The sequence below is a fragment of the Sparus aurata genome, chromosome 17 (assembly GCF_900880675.1).
Source record: "Sparus aurata chromosome 17, fSpaAur1.1, whole genome shotgun sequence".
NCBI classification, from domain to species: Eukaryota; Metazoa; Chordata; class Actinopteri; order Spariformes; family Sparidae; genus Sparus; species Sparus aurata.
In genome coordinates this window covers 18569601-18586402 of record NC_044203.1, presented here as the reverse complement: position 1 = coordinate 18586402, position 16802 = coordinate 18569601, and the positions used below count along the sequence as shown (strand labels likewise).

Here is a 16802-nt window from a genome sequence, read left to right as displayed (position 1 = left end):
TTATTTTTAAAATATTGAATATTAAAATAAATCATGTTTGATTTATTTATGTTTATTTTTCGAGTGAATTTTGTATTTTTGAGAGAAAGGAAGAAAAAAGGAGCTACAACTCATGTCACGTGATCGCACAACCCGGAAATACAATGTCCACTGGGTGACGGTGGTGTTCTGACGGGAGCAGGCTGCAGAAGAGACGTGATCATGTCATAAATAACGTGTATTATTGCGTTGCTCTCATTGATTTGAACGCCGCTGTCTGCCGCGTTGAAATCGCTTAGGTCAAAAATATTCCGCGGATCTGTGGGCTGCACCGGCGCTGGTTTAAATCCATGGACAAAGACAAGAGCAGCGACATTGTAAGTCGACCCAGTTATTTAAAATCAGAGAGGAGCCAGTGTTTTCAGCCGTGAAGCTTCCAACACGTTTTTTTTCTTCTTACTTGTTTAATGCGATCAGACTCTCATAACGGTGCCTGTATGTCCTTGCAGCATGCTCAGTGCTCCTGGATGGAGATGCACCAGTTCATTGGAGAGCTTATCACATCTGGAAACACCTCAAAGGATCAGCCAGATGTGCTGAACGCAGCGTGGGGCGTGACTGCTGCTTCTGCTGGTGGCGTAGTTGGTGGTGGTGCTGGTGGTGTAGCGTCACTCGAAGCTCTGCAACAGCCTCGACCTGCCCAAAACAAGTCTGAGGCACAGCCTGGCAGACAGATGCCGCCCGGGGCATCGCAGAGGAAGGGAGAGGCCGGAGACAGGAGGGAAGGTGAGAACTCAGAATGATCCGCAGTCATTTGACTGTGAATATTCCTCGTGTCACTCTAATCTCTGCTTCTTTTTCTAGATGTGCATTATGCCTGCACCTGCCCTGGCTGCCCTTACTCCACGTACTCCTTACGCCCCCACTTATCGGACACGGAGCCGAGCAGCAGCAGCACCACCACCACGCCTGAGCTGGAGACCAGGACGTCCAGCCGACCGCAGAGGGAGGAGGCAGGCAGAGGGAGTCGGAGCCCGGACCACAACCTGGACGCTCCTCCCTCCAGAGCGTCCCTGTCCCACCTCTCCATGTTTCCCTGCTTGTGTTGCCACCGCAGCCTCCAAGCCTGCACCCAGATCCTGAGCCAGCAGGAGGGCACGGACTCCCCGTTCTCTCACACCCACGCCCATCATCACTTCCACCACCACCACTGTCCCATCACCTCGTGTCTGCCCTGCCCTCAGCTCCCGGGCTCTTTTCCCTGCCTGTCCTGCCAGCACTCCCTGCCTGCCTGTACTCAGGAGTGCCGCCACCAGCACAGACACACACAGCAGCCAGAGGAGAGAGGCAGGGCAAGCATGCTGTCGCTACACCCCTGCATGCACTGCTCCGCCTCTTTCCCCAGACCGTCCCAGCTGCTGCAGCACCAGCGCTCCGAGCACGCGCACAAGCCGTCGGGCTTCCTGTGCACGGAGTGCGGCAGGGCCTTCAACTCGCACAGCAACCTCCGCATCCACCTCAACGTGCACACCGGCGCCCGGCCCTACACCTGCTCTGACTGCGGGAAGAGTTTCAGCCAGTCCGGCGCTCTGAAGATCCACAGGCGCATCCACACAGGAGAAAGGCCGTATTCCTGCGGGTTCTGCGGCAGGGGGTTTCCACACCTGGCTGGGGTCAGGGCCCATCAGAGGACCCACACAGGAGAGAAACCCTACCGCTGCGGCCAGTGTGGGAAATGTTTCACCCAGTCAGGTGCTCTGAAGATCCACACCCGCATCCACACAGGAGAGAGGCCCTTTATCTGCAGCCTCTGTGGGAAAGGCTTCTCCAACCGCTCCGGGATCCGCTTCCACTACCGCACAGTCCACGGACTGAACCCTGAATACGCTGGAGAAGCAGGAGCAGGGGGTGCATCTCAGGGACCAGCAGGCCGCGGTTATCCTCTCGGGCGTCCCAGGACTTTTCCTCCAACAGGCGCTGGGTTAAACACAGCCAACAGCACGGAAAGCACCTCACATGCTGCTCTGAGTGTCAGAGATTCTCCCGCGTCATCCTCCTTGGTTCTGCTTGAGAGCAAATCTCAGTCAGAGGGCGCAAACCCAGGCGGCAGCAGAGAGGGGCTTCTGTATGCATGTGAAGACTGCGGGCTGCGTTTTAAGGATGCTCCGTCCAGGAACAGACACCAGACTCTGATGCACTACTCCTCTGAGGGGAGAGAGGAGGAGGAGGAGGAGGAAGAGGGGCAGAGGAAAGAGTTAAGCACAACTGAGAGGGTTGGAAAAAGCACTCTATGAATACATCACAACATGAAAATCCTGGAAACACCAGAGCAAATGGAGGAAAAAACACATTGAAAGTGTTACCTTGTTATGACTCTTTTCAAGTAAAGTCTTTGATATTGCATTTTTTATAGACTTCAATCAAGTGTTTCAATTACAAATTTGTGACTCCTAAAAGGATTTCAAGAGGGAATTCTTCATATTTTATATTCTGAATCCAAACTATGCCTGTATTTCTGATTAATGACGAGATAAAAGTTGTACGGAAGCCCATTAAAATGATCAAATTATCAAAATAATGAGATGCAAAGTCATAACTATGAGATAAATGTATAAAATGTATAAAAATAAATCCAAACTAGGACACAAAATGAGATTATGAGATTAAATATAATGATTTTGAACATTTATCTCCTAATACTAATGATTTAAATGGGAATATATATATATATATATATATATATATATATATATATATATATATATATATATATATATATATATATATATATATATATATATATATATACACACACATATATATACACACATTTCAATCATTTTTTCTCTTTTAACTGGCAGATAGGAGCTTCCATGACATTCAGATTGGTTGACACTTTTTTAATTGAGGCATCCAGTTGTCCGTTTGTGCAGATTAATCATTGCTAAAGGTCAACCTTAAAATAACCTTAAACACACACCAAGCCAACTCCAAGTACTTCTTCTGAATACAGTTGTTTTATTGTGCCTTACTCAGCTGAGAAGAGGTTAGCGAATTCATCGCTAAATGTGACACCACAAAAGTATTTCTAGAAAATTACATTACTGAGGGTCTTTCAGTAACACTTTCATATATAACGGAGGACTATCACTGCCACCTGACCCTTGTAACAGGAAAAGTAACATTTTCTATTTCAGCCAGTGTTAACAACAAATTACGATCTTTAGTAATTTAACTTGTTTAAGACCTGTATCTCCCATACAAAATCTGAGACAATCCAAAGGACTTTGCATAGCATAGAACATTAAATGGGTATGGAATACCTTGGTATTTTGACTTAATTCTTTAAGTGTTTCCCACTTATGGGAAAGTTGCTGCACTGTGGTAAAGACCTTCAAAAAACAAGAAGGCCTCATACTGGAATTGTTTTATAATGTCAAGGTTTTGTGATACTCTGCCAACCAACATGACAACAGCTCTGGAGTTTGTTTGAGGTATGTGTTTCTTGCTCAAGGACACTGCATTAGGCTGATCCGCCTTCCTAATCACAGCATCACCTTACCTGTTGTGCCTTTTTGAGTTACACTACTGTAATCCAATCATTTTCTAAACCACTGTTTGTTACTTCAGTAAGTATGTTAGAAATGGATGGTAGTTATCTGAGGAAAGTGAACCAGCAGACAAACGTTGTTGTTAGATGTTTTAAGCTCAAGAGAGCCACCTAGTGGTTACACACAATCATAGCATCAACCGTAACCATTTGTTTCAGTGTCCCTTTATAGTGCTTAGTAAATGTTGGTTTTTTGATTGTTTTAAAAAAAAAAACATGTAGAAATTATACATTGTGAACACAAATTTCACACAATATATATATTTTTGTGTTAACCTGTTAAATAGACATACATCGCTGTATGTGTTTTTCGAAAGTGCAGTTTGTGATTAAACATTTCAATAAACAGTATCTCTCAAACACTGATGACTGAACCTGCATTCTCTCTGTGCATCACAGGACATTTCCACTGTACATCTACATACTTCCTAGAAGGAAATATCTGCATCCACATCAACTCTGAGTGGTGTACCCTCATTTATGCATAGTTGTCCAAAGTTTCTTCCTAACTCTGGGTACAACAGTCACTGGACGTTCAGCTCTGTCAGTATGCTCTAGACGGCACTGTCTAGCTTAGAGTCCACTGGGGATCACATCATGTGGTCCTCTGGTCCAAAGTCACAGTTTAGAAGGCTCAGGAGTCTTTTTCCTCCATGTCTGCTGTGTTCACAACGGCTGCTCATACGTGTGCTTACGTAGTAAAGAGTCACATGACTTCGGCTCAGCGTAAACTACACTGATTGGTCGTGGGCCGCTGGTGTGTAGAGCAGGAGTGCAGTAGCCATTAGATAGCATCCCGTGTGAGGGGCAGTCATACTGACTTTGGCTGGACGTTGTCCTGGTACAAGCGTTAGGGGCTGGTAGAGGAGGTCCGTGTGGGTCAGAGAGCAGCTCACTGAACGGAGTGGCGTACTCAGGCTCCGGGGGGAGAGGCTCAGCGTACTCTGGCAGGTTTCCGGGAATGTCATAGTGGCTGAAGGTGAAGGGGGTGGTGTAACCCACGTCTGAGGAGGGTCTGAATGTTGAACCAACTTTCTGTCCAACAGCAGGCTCAGCATAGTCTGGAAAATATTGAAAAAAAACAGTCTGAGATTGAATTTTGATTAATTTGGGGTGCAACAAATACTGGCATGGGTATTAGCTAAAATCTAACCAAGTGCCAGATCAGTTTCAGTCCAATATTAATATTAGATTTATATGTTTTTTTCAATTTGTGGTACGGTCAGTTCTGTGGGTACTGTCAGCACTGAGCAGTTGCCAGGCAACCAGCAGTGACTCCAGAGAGTTACTGGTCCCAGCCAAGAAGTAGTGCAGCACGTGATCGCTCGTAAATGTGGTAAATAGTCGCTTTTACACGTCAGTTTTAGTGCAGATTAAACAAACAAGAAACTATGGCATTATTTGGAGAGCTTTATAGGTGCTGGTAGGCGGATTTTGTTGCCAATGGCCAGAGGCAGGCTGGCTGTTTCCCCCGTGTTGCCAGTCTTTGTTCTAAGATACTGGCTGAACAGACAGATATGAGAGTGGTATCAACATTCTCATTAAAGTCTCATTAAACACTCAGTGTTCTTGAACTTTGCACGCTCTGTAGAAGTATCACACAGTTTGCCTTAATCACTGACAGTAACAGCTGATGAGACCATTTTAGATGTTCATCCATGTTATCATGTGTTACCTTGCAGATATTTTTGGTGTTTTGGTCTTTTCTCATGTAGCGGGTCCTGATTGTGCACATAGTTTTTAGAAACAACTTTGCATGGCAGACTGCGAGCTCTGAAAGTTAATTTACCTTTGATTGCAAATGTCCCGAGTAGGTGAAGGCTACATCCTGCATATATTGTATTTCAGTTAAAAGAAGACTACACTTAATTGGCTCCTTTTGATTAGATTTTGTCAGATTTTTTTGCTGTCCAATATAAATGTAGACAAGGTCCTAAAGGCATGGGATTTTAATCTTAATATAAATGAAACTATATGTAATACTGATAATAATGAGAATGCTGAAGTACTTATTTACACAATGGTTTGGTCTGTCAGACCCTCATCAGTTGCCCGAACAGATCGAACAATGTAAATACATTTAAGCAGTAAGCGAGACATTGTGTGGGAGTACTTCTCATTTGCATCAAGTTGCACCATCCTCCAAAGGAACTGTCGCACATTCAGGTGTGCAAAGATTTTAAAATATAATATTTTGGAAAATTACGACAGTAAGTATTGACTAAATCTCACAGACTCCTTGAATTTTAGGACACATATACCTCACTCGGCACACAAGGCCGGCCAAACTCTGGACCTTGTTTTTACACACTGAACTTGTTGGTTCTAAGGATCTGTGTGTCACTGACTACAACTGTATTTTAGTTACCTTTTGCTTTACATCGGAGTCTTAGCCTTCTTGCCAGATGAGGTTGCAGCTGTCAATTTCTCTGAGTGTGGTGTTTGACAGGAATTTTGTTTTAAAGGATAGAAACATGAACTCTTTAATCTTTCACTGCACCTCTGTGCAGGATTAAATGGCTCCTGTTAAACTAAGAAAGAGTCCTTATTCCTATTGAGCTTCCCGAGTAAATTTAATTTTCATCAATTCTATCACAGGGCATCTGTGGACCATCGCAGTAATGTAATATAACTCTTGACATAAGTGTCTACTTAATAATCATTTAAATACCTTAAAACACCTATAAATTACCATTTGAGCATATTGCTAAATGCTGCAATATAGCTAAGTAAGTGAACCTTTTCTTTTTCACGGTAAATGCAATTCCAAGGTGAAGAATAGACCTCTATGCACGGTTCAAACGAGCATGTTCGGAAAGCTTAAGCAGTTTTAGCTATGTATCTTTAAGAATTCAAGACATACAAAATCTGAATCTAAATCAGATCTGATGCCGAATAGGTTTTCACATACAAGATTGACCATGTCAAAGGGCATATTAGCATCTGGATCAGCCAATATGAGAATATGCGAAGGAAATAACAGTCATTTTATGAGCTGTTATAATTCTCCATTACTGTAATGAAAAGATTTCATTAAATAGGAGCAGAGCAGCATCCTTTCACCAGCAGGAAGAACACTATTTTAGGATCAATTGCACCTTGTGCTGCAATTTCTGGGAAATGCTTCTCCTCTACTCAATAGCAGTCTCATACCAGGCCAACGCGGAGCCCTGCATGAGCTGCTTGGCCACCAACAATGTCTTCTCTAATCACGGGGACGGGGGCCGACAGTGTTGCACTCATATCCGACCAGCCTCTACCGTTTGCCCCCACAGAAGAGGCTGTGGTGTGGGAGGCCTAGACCTTACTCAAGAGCCCACGGGGAGCCTCAGAGCCAGAACTATTTTAATTAGACGGGCTTTAGTAAGGGCTTTGATTGTCTTAGTTTTGACCCGCTGTCCTGTTTATCACTGGACCTCTCAGTGAAGGGCCCCCTCGCTGGGGGAGGGGATGGAGGAGGCTGAGAGGGGGACTGGTGGGGGTGGGGTGAGTAGGCTGAGCGCCCTTTATCGAGCTCCAATTAAAGGGTCTCTTTCAGACAGGCTCTATGGACCAAAGAAAGGAATGTTTATACTGCGACTGGGTGATGGGCTGAGCCAGGGCAAAGAATGGACAGCCCGTGGAGAGAGCTGTTTGCCTGTCAGGCCTGGCATGAGCTCCTCAAACTGACCGCTGAAGCCAGACACTGTTAGAGGAGGAAACATGGAGGAGGGCAGGCAGAGCTCACAACTTGAGATCACCAGTAAACTCTGAATGGGCAATGAAAAAGCTATTACAGAGGCAGGAGCTTATAGTAACAGCAGTATCACTGAGGTGCAGCAGTGTTCTATTATGAAAGATTTTTCTATGAATTCTCACCGTTAAGAGGAGGGCTGGGTAGAGCATCATGGACATTTCGCTCCAGAGGGTAGGAGATGAGCTCTGATTGTGGGCAGGGGAGACTCTTTGCCTGGAAACTCTGACAATCTACTTGACACACAGACACACACATAGTCAGAGGCTTTTTAACTGAGGATTGAAAAATACTGGAAAACAGTCAAAGAGCACTTGACTTACTTGTGGGTAAGGAGTACTTCAGCTGTGAATCTTTTTTTCTGTATGGAGAAGAAGATGAACACTGAGTATGACACTGAGTAAGTATTGTACGTACTAGATGCCATTTTTGTGAAGTGTGCTATGACTAATGGAGTATCACCACTAGAGCTGAAAGAAGTAAACAAAAGCAAGATTTTGAAGTTCGATTTTGAAGGTATCCAGATGAAAGAAATCATAACCCCTCCTTTCAGGTCAACCTCAGAGGCTGCTCCCCCATAACGAGCTTAGTACATTGTTGTCTTCGCTAACTGCCTAATGTCTTAATCACATGTAAGAAAACACCTCACAGTAATGAACGTGGTTACTGTTAGTATTTACAGCTGTCAAGCTAGCATGTTGGTATTGGGCAAGTTTAGCTGCACTTCCTCTATGAACTTTTGTGACTAGCGTGCTAAAGGCTTTAGCAATATAACCACCAAGTCTTGTGGAAGATTTCGGTCATACACGATGAGTGCATGTGCCTTCAACATGGACAGGCAGGTGGTCCATCCAATCATTGAAGTCTGGCATTTATTTTTTGCCAGAGCATTTGTTTGATTTACATTAAGAGAATTTCAACAAAATTATATCCCTAAAAAATGCTTCTAAAATACATAACCTACTCTAGCTCTAGCTGGTCTTCAGAAACCTAATAGGCAAGTATTTTTGTAATGGATTAATTGTTTCAGTCTTTATCTAGACCAAAAAAGAAAAGAAAAGATTAAGCAAAAGAATAATCAGCAAACGAATCAATGATAAAAATAGTTGATGGTCACAGCCCTTATCATCATAAACCTCAGTATCAGTCCCCAAAAGTTTTAAAGTGTGGAAAGTGACGGTACTTCATGTTTTATGAATCATCAACACCTAGTAAATAAATACATTCAGTGCAGTATTAACATATAGTACCTTCGCTTCCACCAGACTCCAGCCAACAAACAACTGCCGCACATCAACAGCGCCAGCACCACTCCTACTGCCACTATCACTGGCTGACTGGAACCTGCAGGAGAACAGGTGTCTGAGTGAGTAAACACTTGTACAAGGAAGGAATACAGTTTATTGCAATGTACACAATGCTGAATGACAGGAGGATATATAACACTGTTTTTACACATATTCTTCCTTATTGTACACATTTGAAATTAGAAGGTGACACAAGTACATACTCAGTCTTGTTTCCACCAACACTGGACCCTCTGTGGGGGTGGGAGTGGGACTTGTGCGTGGTGTGCCCATGTTCACTTTGATGGATGGAGAATCTGTCGTAACATCATAATATCAGTCCAGACATGAATTCACACTGTCAACAGATCAGGTTAATTTCTGATGAGTGGTTAGAATACCTACCAGCAGGTGGGCGTGACCTTGGTGTGACCTTGGCAACAGGACAGCCCAAAACTTGGACCTGAACTGAGGCTCGGCCATGCCAGCTCAGTGGCTGAAGCCGGATAAACCGAGCGACCACAGGAGGAAAAAAGCTGTTGAGAACCCTCAAGTGGCCATCGGTGTAGGCCTCAAACACCTGGGGACCATGGCAACTCAGTTAATTATTTACAGGGAAGATCAGGAAGCCTTCAGTGTAAACACAGTGGTCACATCAGCTTTGTTTGCCTCTAAAGGAACCATCAAGTGAACATCAGTGAATATAGTACAATACATACCTTTTTTTCTTTGCTGAGGGCACCTTTGTAAAGCTTCCAACTCTTTCTGTCCTTGCTGAAAAGAAGAATGTATGATTCTATGTAGTACTCGTTTGATCCTGTTGTTATAATCCCTGAAAAAAAAAAAAAGAGCATGCTTTTTGAACGTTTGAGATGGGATGGAAAGGGGTTTCACTTGACACAAAAAACTGATACATTCAGCCAAGTGAAACATTTAAAAGGGTAAATCTGGTGATGTTTATTATGTTTCTTATTGTCAACAAAGCCCTTCAAGAGACGGGCTTCATTAAAGTATATTAAACAAAAGCATATTTGAAACCTTGTCATTTTGACATTCTTACCTGTGATAGTGCTTCTGTCACTCAGCTCCAGCTCCACCCACGGGTTCGGATCATTACTGCCTGCTGCCCAGGGTATGTTTCTGGAGGACAAGACCACTGAGTTCTCCTGACTGGTTTTATCCCGGAACGATGAGGCATTTAAGCCAGAAACACTCAGGATGTTGTTGCATTCTGTTCGTGGTCAAGAGGGAAGGATGCACAGATGAAAGTGTTTTTATAAACAGAAAATCCTGTTTACTTGATTGCCTGCAACTTTTACAGCCATGTGATAAAGTACATTATGAAAGAAACAGATTTTTAAATACCACAATGAAAGGAATAAAAACCTAGGTATTTCAGACATGCAAGTAATGTGTTACTTGTAGTAAGACCTGCAAGGACACTTCCTATGACATGCAATGATTAATGTCATGTCTTGCTCATACCTTTGCTGATGAGCAGCTTCTTTTCAGATAATGATCCCCTGTCAAGCAGAAGACAATTAAATGCTCATTCCATAATCAAAAATCAGCTAATTGAATCTCTGAGTATAAGAACAGAAGACACACATTTTTGAAAGGATTCCATTGGCAAAGGTGGGTTCGTAGAGTGTGAGACTTCTCCCACGATTCACAGTGACGCGACCTCCCAGACTATCAGACGCAGCTCCAGCATGGACTGCAGACTTGCACAAGACTGAGGTCTGTAGCAGAGGGGATATTCAATTCATAACTTCAGCTCATCAGTCCATAAAGTCTAAAACAACTGTATGAAATTAAACATGTTTACTTACATCTCTGTAACCTTGTTCAGAGTTTCCCCAAACATCCCCCGTGACGTTCTTACATCCAGCAGGGCAGTAAACACTGAGAGACCGCAGAATAACAATTGAGAAACACTCACTGTTGAAAGGAAACAGATTCTATAGAGGGAAATGTAGAGGTCAACCACTTACCTCAAATGCTGCGAGCCAAAATGAGATCCTCGTTGTAAACATGAAATGAGATCTGCAAAGACAAAACAGACATATGTAAATACACTTAAATCAACACAGCCAAAAAAACATTCAAACTCTTAAACAGTATGTATTAGGGATTGATCAATCGTGAAATTCAGGGCTGCCAATATTTTCATTAATGATCTGTCTGAATGGTAATGTTTTCTTTAACTGTTTATTTTAAAGTGTTTATTTTGTTTTATTTGTTATTTATTCTCCCTTTTGTATCAAGGAAACAAAGAAATCCTCATTTAAAAAAATTAATTGAACCCTTTGAAAACCATTCAGCCTTCAGTGCAGTAGTAATTTGATCATACACATTTATGAAACAACCTGAGAATATAACCTTCTTTCACATACAAAAATAAATCTTTATTTAAAACAACTACTTCAAAAACCCTTTGAGCATGCTATCCAACTATCTACTAAATAATAAGAGTTTTTCTGTACTTGCACAGCCTAATAAACTGATGGCAGGCATGTTACATGCCAATAGGTCATGAATGTGACTTGACAGATATCTGCCACTGCCATCAGTTAATGTAATCTTATTTCCTGATAGTAGTCACCAAGGTGAATATCAAACGATATCGATGTTTGGCTGATAAATACCATGCATCCCTAGAATGTATTGGTGGACTTGAATAGCACAGTGTTGGTCAGTATCTCAGGCTTACATAATACGCCCCACCATTCTCTCAACCACACACAAACAGATTCTGTGTGAGACATGTTCTAAGTGTGCTATATTAGGGGATGAGCGCTCATCACTGTTGTTGATGTGACTGAGCCCTTTGTTACTGTGACTTTGTCACAGTTCACGAGAACAGCGAATGGTCCTCGTGTGATCACAGTTAACAGACAGCGGTTTGTATGTCTGTACATGGGCTTAGCTCCAGACACTGCCAGATTTCATCAACAACTTGGTAAAAACAGGAAACTATGATATATACTGCAGAAAAAGGATGACTTCATCCAGAGAAAAGGAAACTATCTCTAAGTATAGACTAGCATTCAGAATAAACAAGTCCACATAGTTATTATAATGATACACAGGAAGACCTGACCTTTGCATCACTTGAATCCTTACGTTCCAGAAACGTTAAATTTGGATTTGAATCCTTTAATAAATGTCCATATACACATGTTACAGTCTGCTGTTGCATAACTAGAGAGAGTTAAAGTGTTGTTTGTGGACTTGCAGTGGTTAACTGGCTGATGAAGAGGAGGGGGAGTGAAAAAGAAATGCAGCCACTCCAAGCGACAGACTGAAGCCTGAGGCCTCACTCTATTCAGCCTGAGAGGAGACTTTCTGTGCAAACACGCCAGAGCAAAGATAGCGATGGAGGATGAATGCCAATAAGAAGTGAGTCATGCGCTCACAACCACACATACACACAACATGAGTCCCCCCATCACACACACAGTGTACACTTGTAAATGAGCAAATTTTAGAAACTGAATTCAAACAATGAATCAAGCACTTGGAAAACTGAGCGACGTGCTTGGCTAAAATAACAACAGTAATAAATCAACAGCAGCATGACCTCTCACAACAACATTCACATTCTTATCATAACCATGCGGGTACTTAACAAATAGTAATCAACTGGTCACAAATATCATACCTGGATACTGGTCTGTGGCGTAGGACAGTAGAAACCCTCGTCCAGAGCGGTGAGGGCCTGACCTGAAGATTATTATTACTTCACTACTTTTAATTGTCACATTCTTCTGTGATGCATCAAGCTTCCCACACACAGGACCTGGACATAAACACAAATACATGTTTTTTCCAAATATACAATGTAAACAGACGCCTACACATCCCGCAAATTACATTTTTTAAAATCGGGGAATATAGTCAGTCACTTAGTCAGTATTTATCATCAGACGTAAGTCTGTCTAACACTGCTAGTGGTTTCCTGCCATATTTGCATCCCTGCCTACAGAGAGACTGTCACATGGGAAATCGACATGTAAGAACACCTCCTCATTAGACACAATAAAAAAAAGTTATGAGCCGGCTCTGTGGAATCTGATAATAAACACAAATGCAGCCTAGCACAATATTTCTATCTTCATTTTAGTGTGCTGTCAATTATTTATGCCCCCGAGACACGACTTGAAATGCCTAGTTGGAAGATGCGCATGTGTGGATTGTGAAACTGGGATTGCCTCTTCAGCAAATGTGTCAATGGAATGGCATCCTGTGTGTATTCCACAATCACTGCTGAGGAAACGTCAGTAATGACAGGGCACATAAAGTCCATCAGCAGGTACACCAGTAAAGAATAAATGGAAGAGACACAAGACAACTTCTGAACAAGCTTACCCAGACTATGTTCTCCGTTCTTGTCAATGATCACGAGAGAGCCGTTGCTGCAACCTGGACTGCTCTCAATGTCAAAATCCCCAAACAGCAGTCGCAGTGTGCGACCCTCCGCCATGCGGATCCTCCACTTACACCAGGTGTTACTCGGGTAGGTGCCTGGGTAGTTCTGCGACGCCAGCGTGCCAGACTCTGTGCCCAGCACTGTGTGTCCACAGCCATTACCTGAAATAATACAAGGACAATAAGGAGGCTGAGATAGGAGAAAGCCATTAATTCATCATGTAAATCCAACACTTGGACTTATTTTTGAATTGTGTCTGTTTAGTGACGAAATTCACCTTGAAGTGTATGAGGACTGTGCTTCTGTTTATCTTTTTTATTAATGTATTACTCTTGATGACTATTTTCGGCAAATGTATCATTTGGTCATTGGTTAATATCAGGAAAAATAGTGAAAAATGGCCATCACATTTTCAAACATGGCCCAAGTTTGAGTAGTAAGACTCTTCGTTTCAAAATCCAAAGATGTTCAGTTAAATATTGGCATTTTTTTATGGCTTTACTGATAGTACAGCTGAAGAGGGTGACAGGAAACTGGGAGAGAGAGAGAGGGGGAGTGACACGCAGCAAAGGGACCCAGGCCGGTTCATACCCGGGTCCGCTGCAGAGCCTCAGCACATGGGACGCCTGCTCTAGCAACTAAGCTAAACAGCGCCCCGGTTCAGTTGAATGTTATAGAAGAATAAAGGAACCAGCAAATATCCACATTTGACAAGCTTGAACTACTGAATTATTGTCATCTTTCTCATTTTAATAAAATGACATAAAAATGTTTTTACCAAAATTATTAAAATGTTTGCCTTTTGATCTTCTATTGATTGATTGTCTCATCGTTTTAATTCTACAAGGATACTGTCATTCCTGAATTACAATATTTATTTCTCACACATCTGATAGTTATCAAAGTTTAAATCGTAAGTTTCACTTGCACAACATCAGTGCCAGGAGAAGAGTTACCAGCTGAGCACCTCAAGCTTAGATTAAGCCAAAATGACACACCTGCAGACAGTTTTGTCAATAATTCTCTCAATTAAATCCACAAAATATTAAGGGCTTTGGTCATGCACCATTTTAGGACAGAGGGGTAATACATTTTTTCTGAATATGTAAAACAGACAAGGGCATGTTTATACTCCTCCGATCCTAACTGTGAGATGACACAACTGCTGATGAAGACCTGTACACTGGATATACTGCAAAAGATGCTCCATGCTATATTTTCTTATTGTATCTGAAAAGATGTTGACCCCGAGAAAGAGACAAGAATCTGAGTCAAAAGTTTGCTTTTTTAAATTCATGCACTACTTTCCATGTGAATAATAATTTTGTGAGTGTTGATTCATTACTTCCTCTGACCTGCGATGGCTGTGACTAACACTTCAACTGGAATGGGAAACACAAATATTTAGACCCTCTAACATCCCTGTAGTGCACAGAAAATGAATGACTCAATTCCCACAGTGGTCACACACAGATAAGTGCTGTGGGGGTGGCTGTCTCAAAACTAGTGGGCAAAATGTCAAATGGTGACGTGTTCCAAGAATGGTCAAAACTTGAAAAAGGCACCAGGGTTCCATCTGAGCCTACACACCATCCCAGGCCCTGTCTTCCATATAAGGCTCCTGGAGATTTGTTTGAGGGGAAACAGGAGGATAACCTTCCGCTCACCCTCTGTCACACACATCCTGCATCACACCAGCCGTTCCCCCTACTTCCCGACAGCTCTGCAGCTCCTAATACCATAAACCTTTGGATGTTATTGCCCCTCCTCAAGCCCCCAAAGGATTCCCTGGAAATGCCAGAGCCACATACTGTAACTGTGGGCAACAGAGCGTGGATCTGTCACCTTCCGGTGGGAGGCCACAGAGGCTGCAGTGCTGAGGAAGTTCTGGGTGGCCGGTAATCTTCCCCTGCTCACTGAACCTTTTCACCTAAGTCTGTCTCCAGGCCAGTCTGTTTTCAAGTTTTACACAGACAAGAATATGTATTCAGCCTGTTCTGACCAGTTGGTGAATTACAGAAAACTGGAGTCAAACTGGGTGGCAGGATAGCAGACAATCAAAAGCAGCCCAGCGACATTGTTTTTCGCTTGAGGCTTTTCTGGCAGGCCCTTACAGGTCCACACTGGCAGACAGGATGTTCACCTGTGCTACCTGTCACTACATCGCCTTACCCTGTCTTGTGTGTCAATCACAGCGTTACAACACCCAGGTTGAAATGTTTTCCCCGTACACTGGCCCCACCAAAGCTCTCTGCACACTTTCCAGCAGTATAATGTGATTCAGAATAACTAATTGACCCTGGACTTAATCATCTTCCGATGTGAGGAAGCCAAAGTCCCAGAGACAGACAAAAAACACACACAAAGGATTAGTGGTATGGGTGAGTGTTTAACAGTCAGAGTCTGCGGGCCAATAAATAGCTTTTTCTGTTTGTCTGTGTATATGTGTGGTCATTGTGATTCATACTGACTTGAGTGCTGTTTTGAAAGAAACTTGTGGGAAAGGAAAGGTGAGCTGAGAGCAGGGATCAGTAGGTAAACATGCAGTAAGGGAAGAGTATGTAAAGAATGCTTGCATGACATCACATGCTCGACCTGAACACCCACTTCAACATGAAATTAAGGAATTTGCAACCAAACAAAACACATCAAGTAAAGTTAGGGAAATGTCGGTTTCTTGTGGTTCACGACATAAAAGTAGAACTGACAGCCGAACATGTCAAAAACTGTCAGGATGTGTGCATACACAGTACCGACCCGTGTAAGTTAGGTGAAATCAGTTAAGAAAATATAGTAATCGACAGGAGGACGTTTGTATGACACTTATTAGTTTATGTAGGATGCAAAGGATGTTTTAAAGTATGTTGCTCACTGGTGCTGGTCACAGTTCAGCTTTAAAATCACGCCACAACACACAAAAACAGACCATTGAGTAAAAAAAAGCAACAACTTGCAATTATTGTGTTATAGCAGCTCGTAGAGGTAACAGTTAGCAGTTAGCTAGCAAGATGCTTGAAATAAAAACTCGCGTCACATTCATTATCTATCAAAAAGCGTCAATAAAAGTATGTTTTTCTTACCCTCCTGGCCGTCAACACCAACGGAACAGACGCTAAAAGTGATCCAGAAAGCGGCAATTAGGGACTTCACAGCATCCTGGATGTTTTCGCACTTTGCAGGCATGTTTTCCAGAGCTCAGGGTGGAAAAGTAAGGTGCAAGCCCGGATGGCTCGAGCTTCTGACTTCAGTAAGAAGTTGGAGTACAAAGTACTGAATTTTTACTATTGGCCTCGAGCGGCAAGCTCGGCCTCTCATTGGTTCTCCGGGAGTGTCAATCAAACAATCCCGGGCATTCCATTGCCAAATAGGGGTGGGCTGATTTGTAGGTGTGTGCTGATCTCAGACCAGCCGTTAGTCGTAATGTTAATGATTTACCCTCCTGCTAAAATGGCAACACTGAACCTGAATATCAGATTGGCATGTTCTTTTATAGAGACTATTTTATCATTTCAAAAACGTTAAATGATGTGTTCAAAAGTCATAAACATGTTTTAAATACTTTCTCCGTGTGACACGCGACACGCGTACATTTCTGTCCTTAAACTAAGTGCAAACACTGCCACCTGCTGGCGAAACACCGGCAACAACAAAAACACTACGGGCAACTCTTCTGAGCGTTCATTGCTTGACAAACCAACAGAATTAGGCCAAACGAGTGGAAACTGAAACAGCGTGTTGTTGTTGAATATACAGCCTACAACG

At 42.8% G+C, this 16802-nt stretch overlaps 2 protein-coding genes across 4 annotated transcripts; one reads left to right on the top strand and one right to left on the bottom strand.

Annotated features, from left to right (window-relative positions):
• The first annotated feature begins 139 nt into the window (after positions 1 to 139).
• LOC115567574 (zinc finger protein 79) lies at positions 140 to 3955 on the top strand. 2 transcript variants are annotated; one of them, XM_030394294.1, is made up of 3 exons: positions 140 to 356; positions 489 to 765; positions 844 to 3955. In XM_030394294.1, exons 1-3 carry the CDS (start codon positions 330 to 332, stop codon positions 2271 to 2273), a joined length of 1734 nt encoding a protein of 577 aa, XP_030250154.1. In that variant the 5' UTR covers positions 140 to 329; the 3' UTR covers positions 2274 to 3955. The 2 variants fall into 2 exon arrangements, with proteins under 2 accessions (XP_030250154.1, XP_030250153.1); XM_030394293.1 differs by having other exon boundaries at positions 140 to 765.
• On the bottom strand, positions 2978 to 16776 carry LOC115567573 (discoidin, CUB and LCCL domain-containing protein 1). 2 transcript variants are annotated; one of them, XM_030394291.1, is made up of 15 exons: positions 16121 to 16776; positions 12980 to 13201; positions 12273 to 12410; positions 10603 to 10654; positions 10441 to 10513; positions 10217 to 10350; positions 10094 to 10131; positions 9669 to 9839; positions 9328 to 9440; positions 9014 to 9188; positions 8833 to 8925; positions 8573 to 8666; positions 7646 to 7683; positions 7448 to 7558; positions 2978 to 4650 (listed from the first exon to the last, which is right to left on the bottom strand). In XM_030394291.1, exons 1-15 carry the CDS (start codon positions 16221 to 16223, stop codon positions 4256 to 4258), a joined length of 1950 nt encoding a protein of 649 aa, XP_030250151.1. In that variant the 5' UTR covers positions 16224 to 16776; the 3' UTR covers positions 2978 to 4255. The 2 variants fall into 2 exon arrangements, with proteins under 2 accessions (XP_030250151.1, XP_030250152.1); XM_030394292.1 differs by having other exon boundaries at positions 7448 to 7555.
• Positions 16777 to 16802: the final 26 nt, after the last annotated feature.